Here is a 17,813-nt window from a genome sequence, read left to right on the forward strand (position 1 = left end):
GCCCAGACTGGTCTTAAACTCCTGGTTTTAAGTGATCCTCCTGCCTAGGCCTCCCACAGTGCTGGGATTACAGGCATGAGCCATTGCACCCGACCTAGAAGAGAATATATCTTGACCCACAGCCTGTTTCCCAGCTGTCCTCTCCAGTGTTTTCTTGCTCAGTGACATGGATTATCTTACCCTCAGTTACTCAAGGCAGAAAGATGGGCTTCACTGCCTTAATCTCTGCCTCCTCCCCATCCATATCCAAGCGTCACCAAATTAGCCTGCTTCTTGGCACCTTCCTGTTTCTCAGATCCATCTACTTGTCTCCAACTTTACTGCAGTTTTCTTAAGTTTCCATGTCTTTCACTTCTTGAGTTGGTTATTATACAGCCTCCTAATTGGGACCCCTGCTTCCATTCTCATTCCCTCCAATCCATTTCACAGTTACTAAAGATATCTTCCTAAAACATCACACTCATCAAGTCACTTCTCTGCTTATGCTCCCTGCTGATGACCAGACAATGACCACACGTCCAGGCAGCTCTTCTCAAAGTCATACAATGACCAAGCCTAAACTGCTGTGTTCACAGTTCCCCAAAGAAACTCTCTCCTTCCCTTCAGGATTCACTGAGAAGACATTCACTTGTTCTGGGAACCTTCTCTGACCTTGGCCCTCCCAAAGCTGGTTGAGGGGCCCCTCCCATGTGTACCCTTAAGAGTCCTGAATTTATCCCCCTCCTAGCCCTTACCTTGTTGTATTATTAATGTCTACCTTTTCCAGGGACGACTGCCTTGTTTCTTTGTTTCCAGTAGCTAACACAATACTTAGAAATAAGTCAACAAATACTTGTTGAATGAACAACTAGAGGAAAAAACGGTGGCAGCGATAAAAACAGTGGTGACGATATGCTGAGCACCTACTCCCCACTAGGCACCATGTCGGACACTTTGCCATAATTATTTGCAATCCACAGCAGCCTACAACTGCAAAGTAGGGATATGTATCTCTGCTTTACAAATGAGAAAGTTAAGAGAGGTTAAGCCATATGCCCAAAGTCACAGAGCAGGTGAGGGGAAGGCCCAGGATTTGAATTCCTGAATCCTAGGTGCATCTTATTCCAAAGGCCATAGACTTCTTAATATACCACCTAAAAAGCACCAAGACAAACATGTAGGGCCGACTGAATAACAACAAAAGATGAGCAAACAACAAAACAAGCAAAAAACCACTTTTCATTTCTGTAGCCCAAGTTCCCTACAACGGTTCAGATGAGGGAGACGGCATTTTATAGGGTATCAAATACCAGGTTTCCATACAGGTAGGAAAGCACTCATTTGTTAGATATATTTTAAAAGCCTGGAAATATGCCTGGCACTTCCTACTGGAGTTTTTAATAGTTTTGTCTAAGAGTATGGACTGGTTGGACGCTGCCCTGTAGGTATGGCTGGGAAGGTGAACGGGGGTCTGATTCTGAGTTGTCCCCTCCTGCGTGGGGCTCTTTCTCAGTGAAACACAGGCTGAAATGCTGATCTGATGTTTGGTCTTTTGACAATTTTCACTTAATGAATTGATTCCTACAGTTCATTAACATACCCACTTCCACTTCTGTATACACATATGTCTTAATTAGCTGCTCATTGGCTGTTTAATTACAAGAAAACAGCTGACAGCTGCCTTGCTGAATTCTAATGGCAGACGCTTTGGAACGGCTACACACTTGCTTTTGACAACCAAGATTTCTTCATAACTCTGTGATTTATTATGAATGCTCATCTGCCTGCCCAAATTATTGTATTTTCCAATACAACTAAAAATTGGGAACTTGGGGGACTGCTGAGGTGGGTGTATGTCCACCTTTCATTTTATGTCTGAGACTAAGAAAAATGGAGATAAGAACAGCGGAGAATCTTCTATGTGAAAGCATGTACTATGTTACAATTTTATTTATCTTGGCAACTTCCTGTTGAGAATGTTCAGAAGCATGGGGGTGAGAAGGAAGAAATATCTTTGGATCAACGTGGGGCAAAAGTTAACTCTCTGGCTGGGGGGGAAAAAGGATAACTTCATTTCATTGAGGGGTAAACACAGGTCACGCATGTATTAAAATCAAGCAGATGAAATTATAAAATTAAAGTTGGGTGGGGGGCAGAAATAAAAGTGCTCAAAGACGCATATGAGGAAAAAAAGTTGTTCTTTAGAAAGGGTAGGCAGCCTCATTCACAAAAGTTAGCTGGTCCAGCCCTACACTCATACATGTGGCAGCAATAAATCACAGAAATTCAGATTTCCTGAGCTACGTTTTTGTTCAATAGTGCCTGGCCTCCCTGCAGAATTGTATGCGCAAGTGGTCTCTGATTAAAGCGGCCCACGTGTTGTATTTGGTAAGTGTCGATGTCTGCTTTTGACTGTGCTTTGCCGTACTCAGATCCAATCCAAGCGAAGACATTCAGCAATGGTTATTCCCTAGCACGCACGTGGGACCTGCCCCAAGCCAGGTGCTGTGTCAGGGCCCCATCTACAACATGGCCTCGAGCCTGGGGTTTTCTGTGAGCTGAGGAAGGGCAGCAGTTACTGAGACATGATTAAGATCTAAACAAACAAATAAAAAAAAACTGAATCATCATGATGCAAATTGGGGTTTAACATAACCCTACCACTTGCACATTTCATCACAGGACTGGAAGATTTAGCTAAACAAAAATTTTCGCTTACCACCTGTGTATAACCGAACCGAAACTCAGGCGTCGTAAGGATGCAATAACAGCTTGTCCTTCCCCAAGTCGAATTTTCATTTTAAATGCCTAGCTCTAATACTGGGGCCACGTATTAAAAAGCGTTGAAATAAAAACGTTGAGCATGAATGTATCAATGGTGAAAAGTGGACAGAATTAGTTCACGGCTAGCGACATTTCACAACCGAGATAAAAATATTAGAATCCTCTAAAAGACAATTTGGGCCTAAAAGGAACATTCATAAAAGCTGCTTTTTAACCTAAACATAAAAAGCTCCAGAAATGGCTTTAACTGCTTCAGTGGGGGAAGGTGTCACTTATACACTCTAGATATTTTTGAAAGGCTTTTTTATTGTTTAACAAAATATATTTGTTAATGCAGAGACATTATCTCAAATTTACTGGGTAGAAGAGGAAGCTTTGAATAAGACATCATCTTAAATGTATTGACTGATGACTGTATATTGGACAAATGAATGCCACTTTATTCTTAGTCTTATCAAGAGGAAAAGGGTTTAAATGTAATCAGAAACCAATTCACGAACCCCAATACTGGATTGTGCATTATCATTAAAAAAACTTGCAGTTAAAATTGTATAGCCAAAATGTCTAAAAGGATATGGATTAAAAAATGTGTGTGCGTGTCTGTGTATGTGTGTCTTGAGATCAAATGTTCATCCTCATCATCTGAGCAACCACTGTATCTCATGATGAAATTAGGAACAGAAGTTGAATGGCAAACAAGATGATTTCTCAAAAGCAAACCTTAACCAATGATTATTTTCCTCCTAACACTTCATATTTTTATTCACTTTGAAGATTGAACTTTAACATCTACAGCCTCTAGTGTTACTATGGCCTTTTCCTCTGCTGGCATGGGGCACGACCTGCCCCTCCTCCCTGGCAGGCCTGCCCCAGCGCACGTTATGCCCCCTCATGCTCACCCAAGGCTGAAACTAAATTCTTTTCCAAGAGCTCAGAAATGTCTCTAGGAACAGAACTAAAAACCTTGCAGGCCTGGATTCTAACATATGTTCTTCGGCATTGCAATATTCAGGCTGAAGCAGTGCCAATACATTGTTCCCTGATTCTTTCAAGAGAACAAGTGAAATACGTTTATAATTAAAACTTTGGCATAATGGAGTCCTTAAAAATTTGAGGATGGTGTGCCTGCCTACCCTCATCTTCCACTAGCCACAGAAAGTGACCCTGTGCTTCAATCAAACTGAGTTATGTGCTGTCCCGTTAATACAACCAAGACTGCCCTAGTTCTGGGCTTTTGCCTCTGCCACTCCTTGTTCTTCTCCTTCCTCAGCACAGAATGCCCTCCCAGCCACCTTCTCTGGGAAAATCGTTCCTCAGCTCCAGCCCACGGTTGGTTCCTCCTCAGTGAAACCTTGCTAGGCCAACTCTCCTCTAGACTACCGAGGTATGCTGCCTAGTGGATATGTGTTTCTTTTTTCTTTTTTTTGAGACAGGGGTCTTGCTCTGTTGCCAGGCTGGAATGCAGTCGCGCCATCATAGCTCACTGTGGCCTTGAACTCCTGGGCTTAAGCAATCCACCTGCTTCAGACTTCTGAGTAGTTGGGACTTCAGGCAAACACCACCATGCCTGGTCAATTTTTTTTATTTTTAATTTTTTTGTTGAGATGGAGTCTTGCTGTATTGCTCAGGCTGGTCTTGAACTCCTGTGCTCACATATTCCTCCCACCTGAGCCTCCCAAAGTGCTGGGACTACAGGTGTGAGCCACTGTGCCCAGCCTATATGTGCTTATATGTGCTTCTTATGTATATCATAGATTGTGGCCTTACTCTATAGTTAGTTCTTGCATTGCTGTTTAGCTTTCCCTAAACAGGCCTCATCTCTACAACTAGACCATAAACTGATTGAGGGAAAGATTCGGTCTTCCCTTTGGATCCCTTACAGTGCTTACATAGTGCTTGGGCCCAAAGGAGTGCTCTTAGTATTCTTTTTTATTGACAGATTCTACGTAACATATTGCAAATGGTCACAACAATCAAGACTACACCCATAGATGTCCCAGAAATAATATCTGACTATATAGAGCAGCATTACCAAGCCACCAAGAAGTCTGCCTAGTAGTAACAGTGATAACAGCAGCTAACACTTAGTAAGTGCTTTGATGCATCTGGCATTCTTCCAGGTCCTTTCCTTAAATGCATATGACAACCCTATGAAGTTATTAAAATTACAGTCCTCATTTTACAGATGGGGGAACTGAGGCACAGAGCGGTGGTACAGGTGCTCAAGCTGGTAAATAGCAGTGCTGGGATTTCAACTTGGGCAGTCTGGTTCCAGAGTCAGAGCAGAAGCATGGCACCTGCTGTCTCTCTACAGACAGCAAAGGGGATGGGGAGAAGATGAGCCAGGAACAGCCAGAAACGACAGAAAAAGTTACCAAAGCTTCTACCATTTTTGCTGTTCATGTGCAATGCTTAGCAACTATGTGCCAAAATCATCATTTCAGCAATTAAACAGGTCCTCTAATTTCTTATGGTTTCAGGTTGTTAATTTAAAAATGCAGTTTAAAATACATTCACAAAATGATTAGCTCAGAAGATGACTGATCACCTTTTTTCTTTCATTAGGTATCTATTTGATATGTCTAATGTGAAATTTTTCTTATGTTTAATTACACTATCACAGCAAAGTTATTTACAATTGATCATGATAGAAACACCTTTACCTGGTTAGAACATGATAAATAATTAACATAAAATGGCAAAAATAGAAGTCTGACTTCTATTTTTATAATTAGGAATAAAAGTGTTACAGCAGAGGGAAATTATAATGGAGAACAAATAGCATATGTATCAAATATAAACATATAACATTGTTCAAGTCCCTGGCTAGGCATAGGCCCAATCTGTTAACAAAATTATGTTTTATTTGTTTTGTGGTTTTCGTTGGATAAAGTCAACAGAGCAGAGGAACAGAGCCACAGATAACTGAAAATCACTTTGGCACTGAAGAGGTCTGCAGACAAGATGTGGAAGGGAATCTAGAAAAATGACAACTTTGGAATAATGGATACCTTTTGTTTTCTTATTGCTTTTATTTTTGTCATCATAAATATTAAGGGTAAAAAGAAAATTCACATTGTGCCTATGTGAACAGTGGTACTCAGTCAACTTAGGTTTTACTCAATAGCATGTTGTTAATTAATCTTCCAAATTGTTGGGGTATTTTATATGAAGTAGCCCCTACCCCTACCTTGTCCTTTTCCCAGACTCGATTCCTTGATAATCACTTCCATCAATTACTAGATAATCACTTGCCTTACTGACAGACCCAGAGGAAGCGATCAGTTTTTTGGGCAGAATGAAGGGACAAGTAGCGAACTGATATCCGGGATGCTGCCTAGAACCCTGTCCATTTAAGAAGACACCCAGGTGATACGCAATGCACAAAAAGCACCGGAACTCCCAGCAGGCAAGCACTGCCGTCTGTAAACCCTCTATTGAGAAAGGCCATGGCATGTCTACCAGGGACACAGATTTGGGAGGCAGAACACAGACAGGGTGAGGGTGAAAGGCAATGGCTACCTGGCCACGTCAGCCAAACCAACTCCAAAAATCAATGCGATGACAGTGGCCACAGGCTGCTCACTCTCACCTTATAACCTGGGATGGCATAGGCCAGACAGATTATTTCATTTTGTTTTGTTTTTCAATATTTTTATTTACTTTTTTGGAGAAAGAGTCTCACTCCATTGCCCAGGCTGGAGTCCAGTGGTGTGATCATAGCTCACTGTAACCTTGAACTGCTGGACTCAAGTGATAAACCTGCATCAGTCTTCCCTGAGTAGCTGGGACTACAGGGACACACCACTATGCCTGGCCTCTCATTTTGCTTAATTTATTTATTTAGTCACCTAATTTTGAGGGAGGGCAGATTTTGGAAGTAAAGGGCATAGATGGTTCTGTAGTATGCAGAAATCTCAAGCTTTGCTAAGATGGGATCAACATGAAGCATCTGTACATGTACAAATTAGCAGATTTTACCATGACTAACAGTAAAATGAAGAATTAAGGAAATTATGAGGTTAATTTCCTTGAAGTCTCTCAGTAGTCATTTGTGTCTATAGGTATTTTACAACATTGTATTTTCTAATTTAATGAAAGGAAAGCTAACCCAATTTGTGGATTTTATTTTTTGACTCAGCCTCAAAAAGCCTTAGGGCTGATTCAGGCCTGGTTGTAGCAATCGGCTGTCTCAAAGGCCTCCTGAATGTTTAAATAGCTTCTCTCCTGTTTATTTTGCACTGTTTTATCCTGTAAGCTGTCTCAAGGCCCTTCCAATATAAGCATGAGGATTTAAATCTTAATAAATTGAGATTTGAATAATAGAGGTAATCTGGGCTTGGGGGGTCTTGAATTATTGGGATAAACATCTCTATTTCCCATTTGCACATTATGCCTGTGCTGTACACATTGCCCCATGATCAAGGTCAGAAATAGTAAAAATAGTTATAGCAGAAATAATACTGATAATATTTGGAGTTAAATAGCACTTTTCCATTTGTAAGGACTTTTTTATGTACAGATTCTTCTTCTATTCTTGGAATAGTCCTAAACAGTAGGAAGATCAGGTGTTATACCCACTTTAAAAATGACGCAAGTGAGTCACAAAGAGATGAAGACACACTTAAAACAATATGGACGAGTGGAGGCAGCAGGACTAGAACTCAGGTCTTCCTGATAGCTTTCCCACAGTTTTGCCAGATGTGTTAACATATGTGTGCTAACAATAAGACTCAATGACATTCCAATTAAACTTACTGGAGATCTCTTTTTATAAGCTTATGACAGGGACATTGTAGAAGTCTGGAGTTCGCTCTTTTTAAAAAAAGGTTACCACAGAGATTGCTCATCAGTTCAACCCTAGGGTTGAAAGTGACAAGCAATGCTCAACTACCTTTTTGTAGTCTATTATTTTGAAGGAAGGAGTAAAAATATATATAACTTCCTTAAGTGTAATTTAACACCAAAATATTTCTTCTGTCCTGTCATTTCTTATCACTCAAAATTCTAAGGAGTTGAATTTTAAGACATAAGTGGAGGCATAAAAATCACGAAGATACACTTTAACATTAATAGAAACAACAACAATTAAAAAGGCTTACCTTGCAGCCTTCACATGTAATGACACCATAATGGATTCCTGATGATTTGTCTCCACAGATCTTGCATGGAATAATTTCAATTTGAGCTGCAACAGAAGCACGCAACCAGTTAATTACATTTTCTTTTAAACACCTTATAAAAGCGTTCCCTGATCAGCATTTGTATAGTGAAAACTAATAACCTGCTAAACATTATACTGCATTAACTATTCATTGCTGAACTGTGAGGGTCCCCCTAGAGCCCTGGACTAAATTATGGCTGCTCGTTATATAATAGCTTTCGGGTTATTAAAATGGGTCATTTGAGAAGGTGTTTAAGAACCCACAAGAAGACTGGAATCAGCATTTCAAAGCCTTCAAGAACTGGAGAGTTCGCAGTTTAGGCCTCAGAGCAAAGCAGATACTGAAATGTTTCCTCCAATCTCATCTTCTATCATTATTTTTAAAAGGTCATAAATCTGTCTTGGCTGAGCTTTATAGCTTGACTGCTAGAGAAAAATACACTCTAAAAAGTCAGCTCTAGTTAGGAAAATGATTCAATTCAAAATATTAATAAGTTATATATGATGGTAAGAATTCCTTATCTTTTAAAAAATTAACGCAGTTGCCATGTGTTAAAAATTAGTCCATTTGTGTACAATCAGAACCTTTCAACCACAGAGTTAATATCCTGTTTGAATTTAATAATGATGAATCCTGACAAATAGGATGTATTGCTTCTGAGTTCTTTACGTTGGAAATTTAGTTCCTGGTACACAGGGCATGTGTGTCTACCCAACTGATTACTTAAAGATGCCTCATGCTAGAAGACTAGCAAATAAAATGTATCACACCAAAGTTCTCAAATAAGGCAAAGCACATTTCTGAGCACACACATTATATCTCAAAGTTAAAAAGAGCATAATTAAGGATAAAAAATAAGGAATAATTAGGCAAAAGAAAATGCTTAGATAAACTATTAAATAGAATTTAGATGTGAAATAAAGACCAATGCTGAGCTGTATAGACAGAATGGGAACAGTCACCAGTTTACCTGGAATGTGTCATGACGCTAAATTCATTTTCTATGGTTTTCACTACTGGGTATCATGTTAGATTATCTACTGAGTTACACACAGAAACACAGTTGCAAGTGCCCAAGTCTGTTTCATTTTTATACAGCCCTTACCTAGCCCCAGACCTTATACACAGTAATTTCTTTGTCCAAAGAATATGTCACACAGTGTAAGTACCACACAGAGACACACAGCCCACTCTTTCTTCTAATGTAATCCCATATCCTGGGATAATTCCACAACCACTTACTTTGGATTTGGGGTGATGTTGTGTTCAGTACTTATAGCACACATGAAACTATCGGATTTAACCTCATTATAAACCATGTGTACTGCTAACTCCCTTTCTCAGGGCCTAATACAAGTACTGTGGTGACTTAGGGAGTGCAAGCTATTCTAAAAGCTATCCATTTTTTTTTAGTGCTTGCATACTGAGTTTCTTTCCTGTCCAAATTTAAAGATTGTTCCAAATCTCACATCCAGTGTATTTTCTATACTCTGGAGGCTTTCTAGTACCCCAATAATGGTGACTGTGGACACTAATAGGTATAGTTTGAGTTAAGCAACTTAATATGTTTAAGGTTGCATTCAACAAAAATTGTCATTTGCAAGTGTGCCACATGTTAACACTTGGCTTGATTTCTTCAAGAAAAATTCTTTATGAAATATGAAATCTAATAATGTCTCATACTTCACAGTCCCTCCGATATGTTTAATATAGTCAAGGCAAAGGTTTGTGCCACAGATCTGCAACTCTAGAGAAAGCGACTTATGCCTAACATTTTGCAGAGACGCACAAAAGGCAAGTGGAAGTAGAGAAATCGTGAAAGGTGTTATCAGCTGAGTTACTGCCTACTCTTCCCTACATGAATTGAGTAGGCTAGAATAAGAACCAGCCTCCCTACCTTGATTCTTAGGAATATAATAATTAGGCAACATAAAGTCCTTGAACCACCCATTAAACAGAATTTATACATGAAATGAAGACCTACTTGGATCTGCTTCTCCCCATGTCTCACCTCAAGGTGTAATGACAGAAATTAGGGATGAACAAACCTCTTTAGGTCCTAGCATTTAAGTCAGCATCAAAACTACCTGATGCTAAACTTGGGCCTCTTAAGAGTTATCTTCATTCCATCTTAACAATGGGGGAGATCAAGCATGTCTACTCAGTCCTCTATAAGAATATGAAGGCCCTGGGCAGGGCATATTGAGAACACTGAGTAGAACTGCATCTGGACAAACTGAAAATGATATGCAGTATTCCTGTCCAGTTGGCCTGGACTCACAGTGGATTACTACTGAGAAGTGAAGTAACGATGTTTAAGGCTGTGACCAAGATGCCTGTCTGGCGTGGAGGACTGCTCATGATGGGAGTGGCCTTGGGAGTACCATGCTGGCCCCAGCACTTCCATCTTTGGAATGGCTCATGGCCCAGCGGCTGTGACGGTAGGTGCGGGTGGGGAGCAGTTGTACTACAGACCCCAGAGTTTGGTGCCACTGTGACACAGGACTGATGGCCTGAGTCAGGCTTTAGCTTGCAGGGGTTTTCAGATCTGGAGGATATTTGAGCGGAGACAGTCATGAGATCTGTGGAGGCCAAGAAGCTTAGGATAAATGGACTCACTGTAGATTGACTGGTATTTCCAAACGGCGGGGGGTGGGGGGGGCATTCACTTAGATCTTTGTCCCCATGGTGTCTGTGCTTAGTTCCAGTGGGCTAAAGAATCAGAATTAACTGAAACAAGCTTCACTGGGAATCTCACGGTAAGGTGGTAGAAGGGTTTCTGGATAGCAAGTTGAGGTATTCTGATTGGTTAACCTAGTCTCCTAGGCTCCCTCCTGCATGGCTCTCTTATCTCAGATGACAATTTCAGTTGCAAATGCTCTTTAGGAAATGACTAAAATCCCCCTACTCCAAAAGCAAACCCTCTGAATGTGATCTGATCACACGTGTTGAAATTCCCAGAAAGCGAGCATTTGCAGATGGGAGCAGGGCACTTGCTCAGCCCTTCATTTAATCCAACAATGCACAAAAGCCCTCTCCATCCCCCATTTTAGTCAATTTCCAGAATTCAAATTAATCCATGAGAAAAAAATGCAGTCAGTGCCTTGCAAATTTTTCAAAAGGAGGCAGTTTAGTTTTGTGAATTTGAGTTTTCAGTCCAACAAGAAGGAGGAAGACAAAAATCCCTCTGCCCTTTGCCTTTCATCATGTAGGCTTTTTGGTTTCCCACCAGGTAGTGTGGTGTCTTCTCAAAACCTTCTTTTAACACAAATTATGAATCTTGGCCCATATATATACTGCACATATTAACTCAGCCAGCATTTCAAAGGATGAGTTCTGTCAGACAGCACTACTGTCAACGTTCACAAGTATATTGATTAAATTAGCCCACATACATATTCATCCCAGCAAAGAAGTTTATTGTGTAGTGGAATATCTGGAGCAAGATGCGCAATATAATCATGAATTGGCTTCACAATGAACAATCTTGCTATGAAAAATTCTAATTTGCCCACATTTTCAGCTCTATTGCCTAAATAATTTGCTCTCTCATGCACCCTATGTAATTCAAGCAGGCTCTCCACACCTGCAGAGGCAAATTTCTGCAGTTTCAAGGAGCTGACAACAAGTGGCAGCGGGCGTCAGGAAATCCTGGAATGCAAGGGTGCTAATTAACCAAGTGGTCCTTGGGGCTAGGCTGTCATTTAGCACTGCACTTCTATAAAAAGTTTGCTTTGAATTTTTAATTATAAAAGGAACAAGAACTTGGGCACTAGCATTCTTAAGATGACATTTATTCCTCAGGACCTATCTTAGGAGATGTCATGGTCCAGAGAACAATGCCCATTCTCCCAAACAATTAAAAAAATAAAATAAAAATTGTATGAGAGGCAGTACTTCATTCTGTGAGTAGTGATCTCTCAATGATAATCTAATTTATAATAACATCTACATGTATTTGTGCCAATAATGTGTCATGCATTATATCTCTCTCACTCCTCCAACACCCTATGCGGTAGGCATCACTATTTATTGTTACTGTCATCATTGTCATCATCATCATTGCACTCTTGTTAAGCAATCACTAACCGGGGCTCAAAAGACATCCCCTAAGTAGTTTGTTTAAACTTAACACACTACTCAGGAACTGATGTCACTATCTCTTTCTGGCAGTTATCCGCTTAGTTTATAACTAAAAATAACCATCAACCTTCTAGGCCACTGATCTCAGTTTCACAAAATTCTGGTTAGAATTTTAACCCTAAAATGACCAATGCCAACGTTTGACAGTTCTTAAGGCCAGGCAAATTACTTAACCTCTCTGAGCCTCAGTTTCATACCTGAAGATTCAAGGATGTGATACATAAATGCATACCATATATATGATATCTGTATGAGCATTTTATATATGTATTTGCTCTATATGCCCATCACATAGTTCTTAGAAATAGTTGGCACTCAATAAATAGTAGTAGTTATTGTTGTTGTTGTTGATAAGAAATCCTGCCTTATAGTGAAATGAAATTCTTTCCTCCAGACTTTAAGCTCTTTCTGAGGTGGGGATAGAGAAAAGCTGCTTATCCTCCAAATAATATGACAGGCAGTTCCTACCAGCTACCACAGCAGTCCTTCACAACATTGCTGCCTAACTGTTTGCTACAACACAGTGGTATGTTGCAATAAGTTGCAGGAGTGTCACGGGGAATTGGTTACTAATAAAAGTTTTACAAAATTAAAGTTTATTTGTTCACATAAAAACTAAACTAATATGGACCCAAGGTTACCCCAATAATATCGTTCACTCTAGCTCACTTGCACAATCATATATTTTCTTGAATTGGACTGAATGGGGTGGGGTTACTGCTGGCTTGCCAGGAAACGGCCAATGGGCGAACCTTGAGTACACCTATGAGAACATGTCTGTCATGCTTATGAATGTCAACCAATTTTGTGTGTCTTGCAAAAACGGTCAAAAACTAGTGCTTTAAAAAGCCTATCTTTTACACAAATCTGTTGACGGTGTTTTTTTTCTGGAATGCAGAGAATATGGAGGACTTTTCACTTGCTATGTTACATATTTCTCTAATGTTTGAATTTTTTACAACCAGCATGTATTACTTTTGTAAGCAGAAAAATCAATAAAGATTAAAAAGAAAAACCCTAAGGCATTTGATTTTATTTTCAGTAAAATGGCTTGAGTCCTTTATGGATTAGTCACTTTATTTTATCCCCTGTTTAAAACTGCCAGGGTATTAAAGGCTTCTGCAGCTGCGTGAATGGCGGCCTGGCTTGCGTGTCAAGGTTAGTCGGGGGAGAGCTGCAGAGTCTTCACCTTGATTCCTGGAGGGACTTCAGGAGCACCAGGTTTCTAGAATTTTGTGGCCCTCTTATTTCAGGGCTTCTGAAGATGGCCATGCAGGCTGTGCTCTGCCCAGTGCAGCCTAACTGAGGGGGCAAAAGTAGAGGCTGAAATGCACCTGGCTGTGAGCCTTGCTGCAGAGTGACTGCAACAGCCTGGAGAGAGGAAGCCTTTCTTCAATCTGTCTACCCAGACAAGCTGCCTTTTTTCAAACCCTCCTTCCAGGGTTGGTGCCCCTTCTCTATAGTGCTAGGAGTGGAGAGTTCAGGGGGTAACATGCTTTCTCTTCACTCTGCCATGGGAGGCCCCAGGCCACCATAAGGGTTTGCAGAGAGCTCTCATTACATCTCCATGTGGAAGGGGAACAGACCATCGACCTGGACCTGTGGCTTGGAATAGAGTATTGGTATGTTCCATAGCCCAGGCATGTTCAATGGCCCTCAGGGATGAGGAGAGCTGAGTTTTAGCTGCATCCTATGCAAACTAATGATCAACCTGTTTGGTCACTTTGTCTGCTAAGTATATTTTAAATATAACACTAATATGTTTCCCTAGTATATTATTTTCTTCTCTTGATTTTGGATTCTTTCATGACAGTATTTCATCCTTGCTGAACATCACCAAAACAATTAGATCTCCAATTAGAAAGCCCTACTCCTTCAGTAAGCAGTCTCATAGTCATTTTTGGCAATAATAATGCCTGAGTTTTTGCAGAATTCTCTAGTTTTCAAAGTTTTGATCCTGTTAGCTTGCTTTGATTTTGGTGCTTTCAGCATCCCTAAAGGAGGCAGATAGGTATTGTCATCACCATTTTACAGATATGGAAAATGAGCCTCAGGAGGGTTAAATGGCTTCTTCTCTATGTCCAGATTTCCCAGGGCTTTGATACAGAAACAGCCACAAAAAAGACAGACTTGGTGTCTCTTTCCTATTCAGGATTATTTGATGTGTTTAGATTTATGCCATCACCGATCGGGGGCTCTCAAGGGGACATAACACCAAAAAGAAAGCACTGGGAGTCAATACAGCTAAGAGAGAGAGTTGGGCCTTCCAGGTCTGCCTCCGAGTCTAAACTCCCTGGGTGGCCTCAAGCAACTTACTTACACCTCCACTTCTTCCATCTATAAAATGGGAGTAATTCTTACCTCCCAGGCAGGTGGTGGTAAATGAGTGCTCACAAAGCTCTTTGAAGATGAAAAACGTATATACATGGGAAGCTTCAGGAAGCCTGCCATATCATTCGTGGCAAAGATTGCGACGCTGTGTCCTATTACCCATATCCAACTATGCCACAAAGAGAATAAAAATTACACAGTACCATAATTCTCCTCTGCTAGCTAGATTTACTTAAATTTTTTTTAATCATTGGTTTCCAAGATGCTTTCCCGAGGGACTCATGGGTCCAGATGTAACTATCGTACTCACAACTTAGAAGAAAAAGAGCACTTAGATGGACAAGTCGCCTCTTTATGCAAAGTCCTTGACCTGGCTTTATCTAGGGCTTGTACAGTCTTGCTGGGGCATCATGGAAATGGCATAATTCCCACTTGTTAACATAATAAACATATATGTCACCCTCTGACACCCCAAGCCTTATTATTAAGTTGATATCTGACTCAAACGACTCTATCAAATTATAGCCATTTAAAAAAAGTTCTTCACCTTACTAAATAAGCCACTTCTTAAAAAACTTCAACTGGATTGTAATTTCTCCTGAAAACTTAATGGCTTTTAAAAAAATCATTTTTCAATAAAAAGTGTTGAGTATACCTGCCAGATGGCGTGCGCATGCACACACACACACTCCTCAAACCATCAAGAGATCAAACATTTGTGAACTAAATTTAAAATAAGACAAAATTGAAGTTTTGGAACTTTGACAATTTTTCTTCAGTCTTTTAATGACTTAGGTGTGCAAGAGTTAAAACACTGGGCCACAATGCCCCATCTGAATTCAGAGAAAGCTGAGCTGTGTGTGCAGGAAATCTCTGAAGAATAAGGAAGCCAGGCACATCTTCTCATGTGGCTTTCTGTGAATATGCAGGTGGTTCTGACAATGGGAACTGAATATTAATCCTTTGTAATATGTTTCCATCCCTACTAGATTAAGCTTTCTAGAGAACTGACTCACATTCCCTGATGCATATGTATCTCTGCTAAAAGCCAAATCCAAATGAGCACTTTTATCCCTAGACAGGGAAATTCTGTCAAATCACAGAGGAAACAGATTTTTCATATAGAAGAACAGTGGGTGGCTTTGATTTTTAGATCCACTTCTCTCTAGAATTCTCCTATCACATAGTAATGCACAAACTGTTTAAATTTAAGGCATTTGACTCTTTACCCTTTTTGGTATCTGCCTAGTAACCAATTTAAACCCTGAGTGAAAGACTTGAACAGCAAGAGAATAAGCTTCCTAATACTTCATCCTACTCATCCAGTAGCTCAAATACTAAATAAGTTCTCACCCAATAAATGATGCCACCATGATCAGCAATATAATCCTTTTATTTTTTTTCTGTTTTTCCTCACTTTTGCCTTTGTAAACAGCAGACGTATTTATTGTTAAGGATTTGTGGGGTTGTGTGATATCAGGGGCTAAGATAAAAGTAATTGGCCATTTAACCAATGGTTCTCAGTTGGCGTAAGGTCCCTCTAAGATTCTAGAATTAACTACATTTTAAAATATAAAGTCCTTGAAGATTTTCTAGGACCCTGGGATCAGTAACATCTAACAAAAGTCTTCTTTCTCTAGAATCTCTTGGGGTGGGTTAAATGTCATTTCATATCAGCAAGAAAGAGAACCCATTTAGTTTGCTAAGTGATTAGACTATGCTCAAGGGAAATTCCTAATAACGTTGTTTCCAACAATGGTGTCCCTTACATAATTCTGGATAATACTAGACAAAAAAAGTCATCTGACTCAAAGAACTCCATGTAATCTTTTCTTACGATCAACCTCACTCTAGATACCAATTCCATTTTTTCTCCTTTACAGGAACAATTACGCTACATTTAGGTGAAATCTTCCTTACAGCTGAGAGCAGTGGGGTCAACTCTTTGCTTTCATTGCTCAAGGTCTGTTTTTCACAACAAAAAAGAACATCTTTAAAACCAAACCAAATCTGGTGATCTTATCTAGTTTCTGCTCAACCAAAAACATCGGAATTATTCTTACAGCATTTTATGAAACAATCTTACTTTACCCAGTTACCCCCAACATTCTCACACTTAAGCCCACCAGAAAACCACTCCACTTTCCAGATGTCTTAACTTCACACCACATTTCACATAACCCCACAAATTCTTAACAACCATTGATTACTAATTCCACCTGCACAATTTCCATGACCCCCATAACTGTGCGGTCACAAAACCCCGCTGCATGAAGTAAGATGTGCAGAAATGGGTCAAAATAACAAGAATCCAGGTTAAGTCATAAAAGCTTACCAGGCAAAGGAACCCATCATTTCTTTCCATGAACTTTGATGGCATTCTGAAGATCCGCTACTGCTCATTGAATAGTAGATGTCACTCAAGGAATTTTCCCCAACCAAATAAACTGGATTCATGGTAAATTGGAAATAACTTGTAACATTAAACGTTGAAAATGCATTTACATCCCTCTGTAGCAAGCCCAGAACACTAAAAAGACAACACATTTATAGTCACAGGAACATGGTGTCATGACACCAAAACTTTCTTGGTCCACAGATCACGTTAGTGGGTGAGGACTGTTAAGAGGATTAGCCCACAGCCTGTATCTCTGCTCCACCTCTGTGCTTTTTTCCATTTCAAAAAAGTGTCTTTAGAATTAATAAGAGGATGAAGCTTTGGATGAGAGATGAGGGAAGGGTCTAGTTTTTATTAAAAATCACAGGCAAATTATTTAGGCTTGCCAGAAGCGGAAGTGTAAATGTTTTCATATTAACCACTTTAAGACTGTAAGATCTTGAAGAATTAGTGACCAGCTCCTAGAAATTCAACCAGTTCCTCCACCTCCAGTTTCCAGGACGTGGTCAGTAACATCTAAACAAAAAATATGGCAAGTTCTAAGCCCTTCAAATACATCGCAGATGTATTTCTGAATTGTGGCTCAATGGTATTTCAAAAAATTCTCTTTTATAATGCTTTTCTAAGACAACCAGTTCAGCCAGGCATACTAATGACCAGACAACCTGAGGACTTGTTTCTGACTCTTTCTCTAAATGCATGGTCTTTAAACTTGCTGATTAAAGAAACATTTCCATTCTTAATTACAACATAAAAGCTCAGCCTGAGAATGGATAGCAATATTTGTGGATAGCTGAAGCACAGTTGTTTATATGTCTCTTCCCAAGGGGAAGCAGCAGGAGCTGGTGGCTGTTTCTTACTAGGAAAGGGACATACAGAAAGAGGCAGCAGAGCCTTGGGGATTTTAGGAGTTGTGAGACATAAGGAGAAGAAATGCTCTGGACCAAGCTAAGAGATTGTCAGATGTATTTTAAGAAGGTCTGACATCTGAGCATCAATGCACACATTATAAC

The 17,813-nt window shown here is 40.0% G+C and overlaps 1 protein-coding gene and 1 long non-coding RNA gene across 3 annotated transcripts in view; one reads left to right on the forward strand and one right to left on the reverse strand.

The window, feature by feature from the left end:
* Positions 1 to 17,813, forward strand: part of LOC144329909 (uncharacterized) — a 113,446-nt gene that overhangs the window by 45,530 nt on the left and 50,103 nt on the right. The gene's annotated exons all lie outside the window — the stretch shown is intronic.
* The window catches only part of RORA (RAR related orphan receptor A), a 744,325-nt gene that overhangs the window by 35,968 nt on the left and 690,544 nt on the right, over positions 1 to 17,813 (reverse strand). For both annotated transcript variants that reach the window (XM_015142369.3, XM_001100971.5), the window contains one exon: positions 7,866 to 7,951. In XM_015142369.3, the coding sequence (XP_014997855.2) occupies positions 7,866 to 7,951 (86 nt within the window). The remainder of the gene's footprint in view (positions 1 to 7,865; positions 7,952 to 17,813) is intronic.

This window comes from Macaca mulatta, chromosome 7 (genome assembly GCF_049350105.2).
Source record: "Macaca mulatta isolate MMU2019108-1 chromosome 7, T2T-MMU8v2.0, whole genome shotgun sequence".
Taxonomy (NCBI): domain Eukaryota; kingdom Metazoa; phylum Chordata; class Mammalia; order Primates; family Cercopithecidae; genus Macaca; species Macaca mulatta.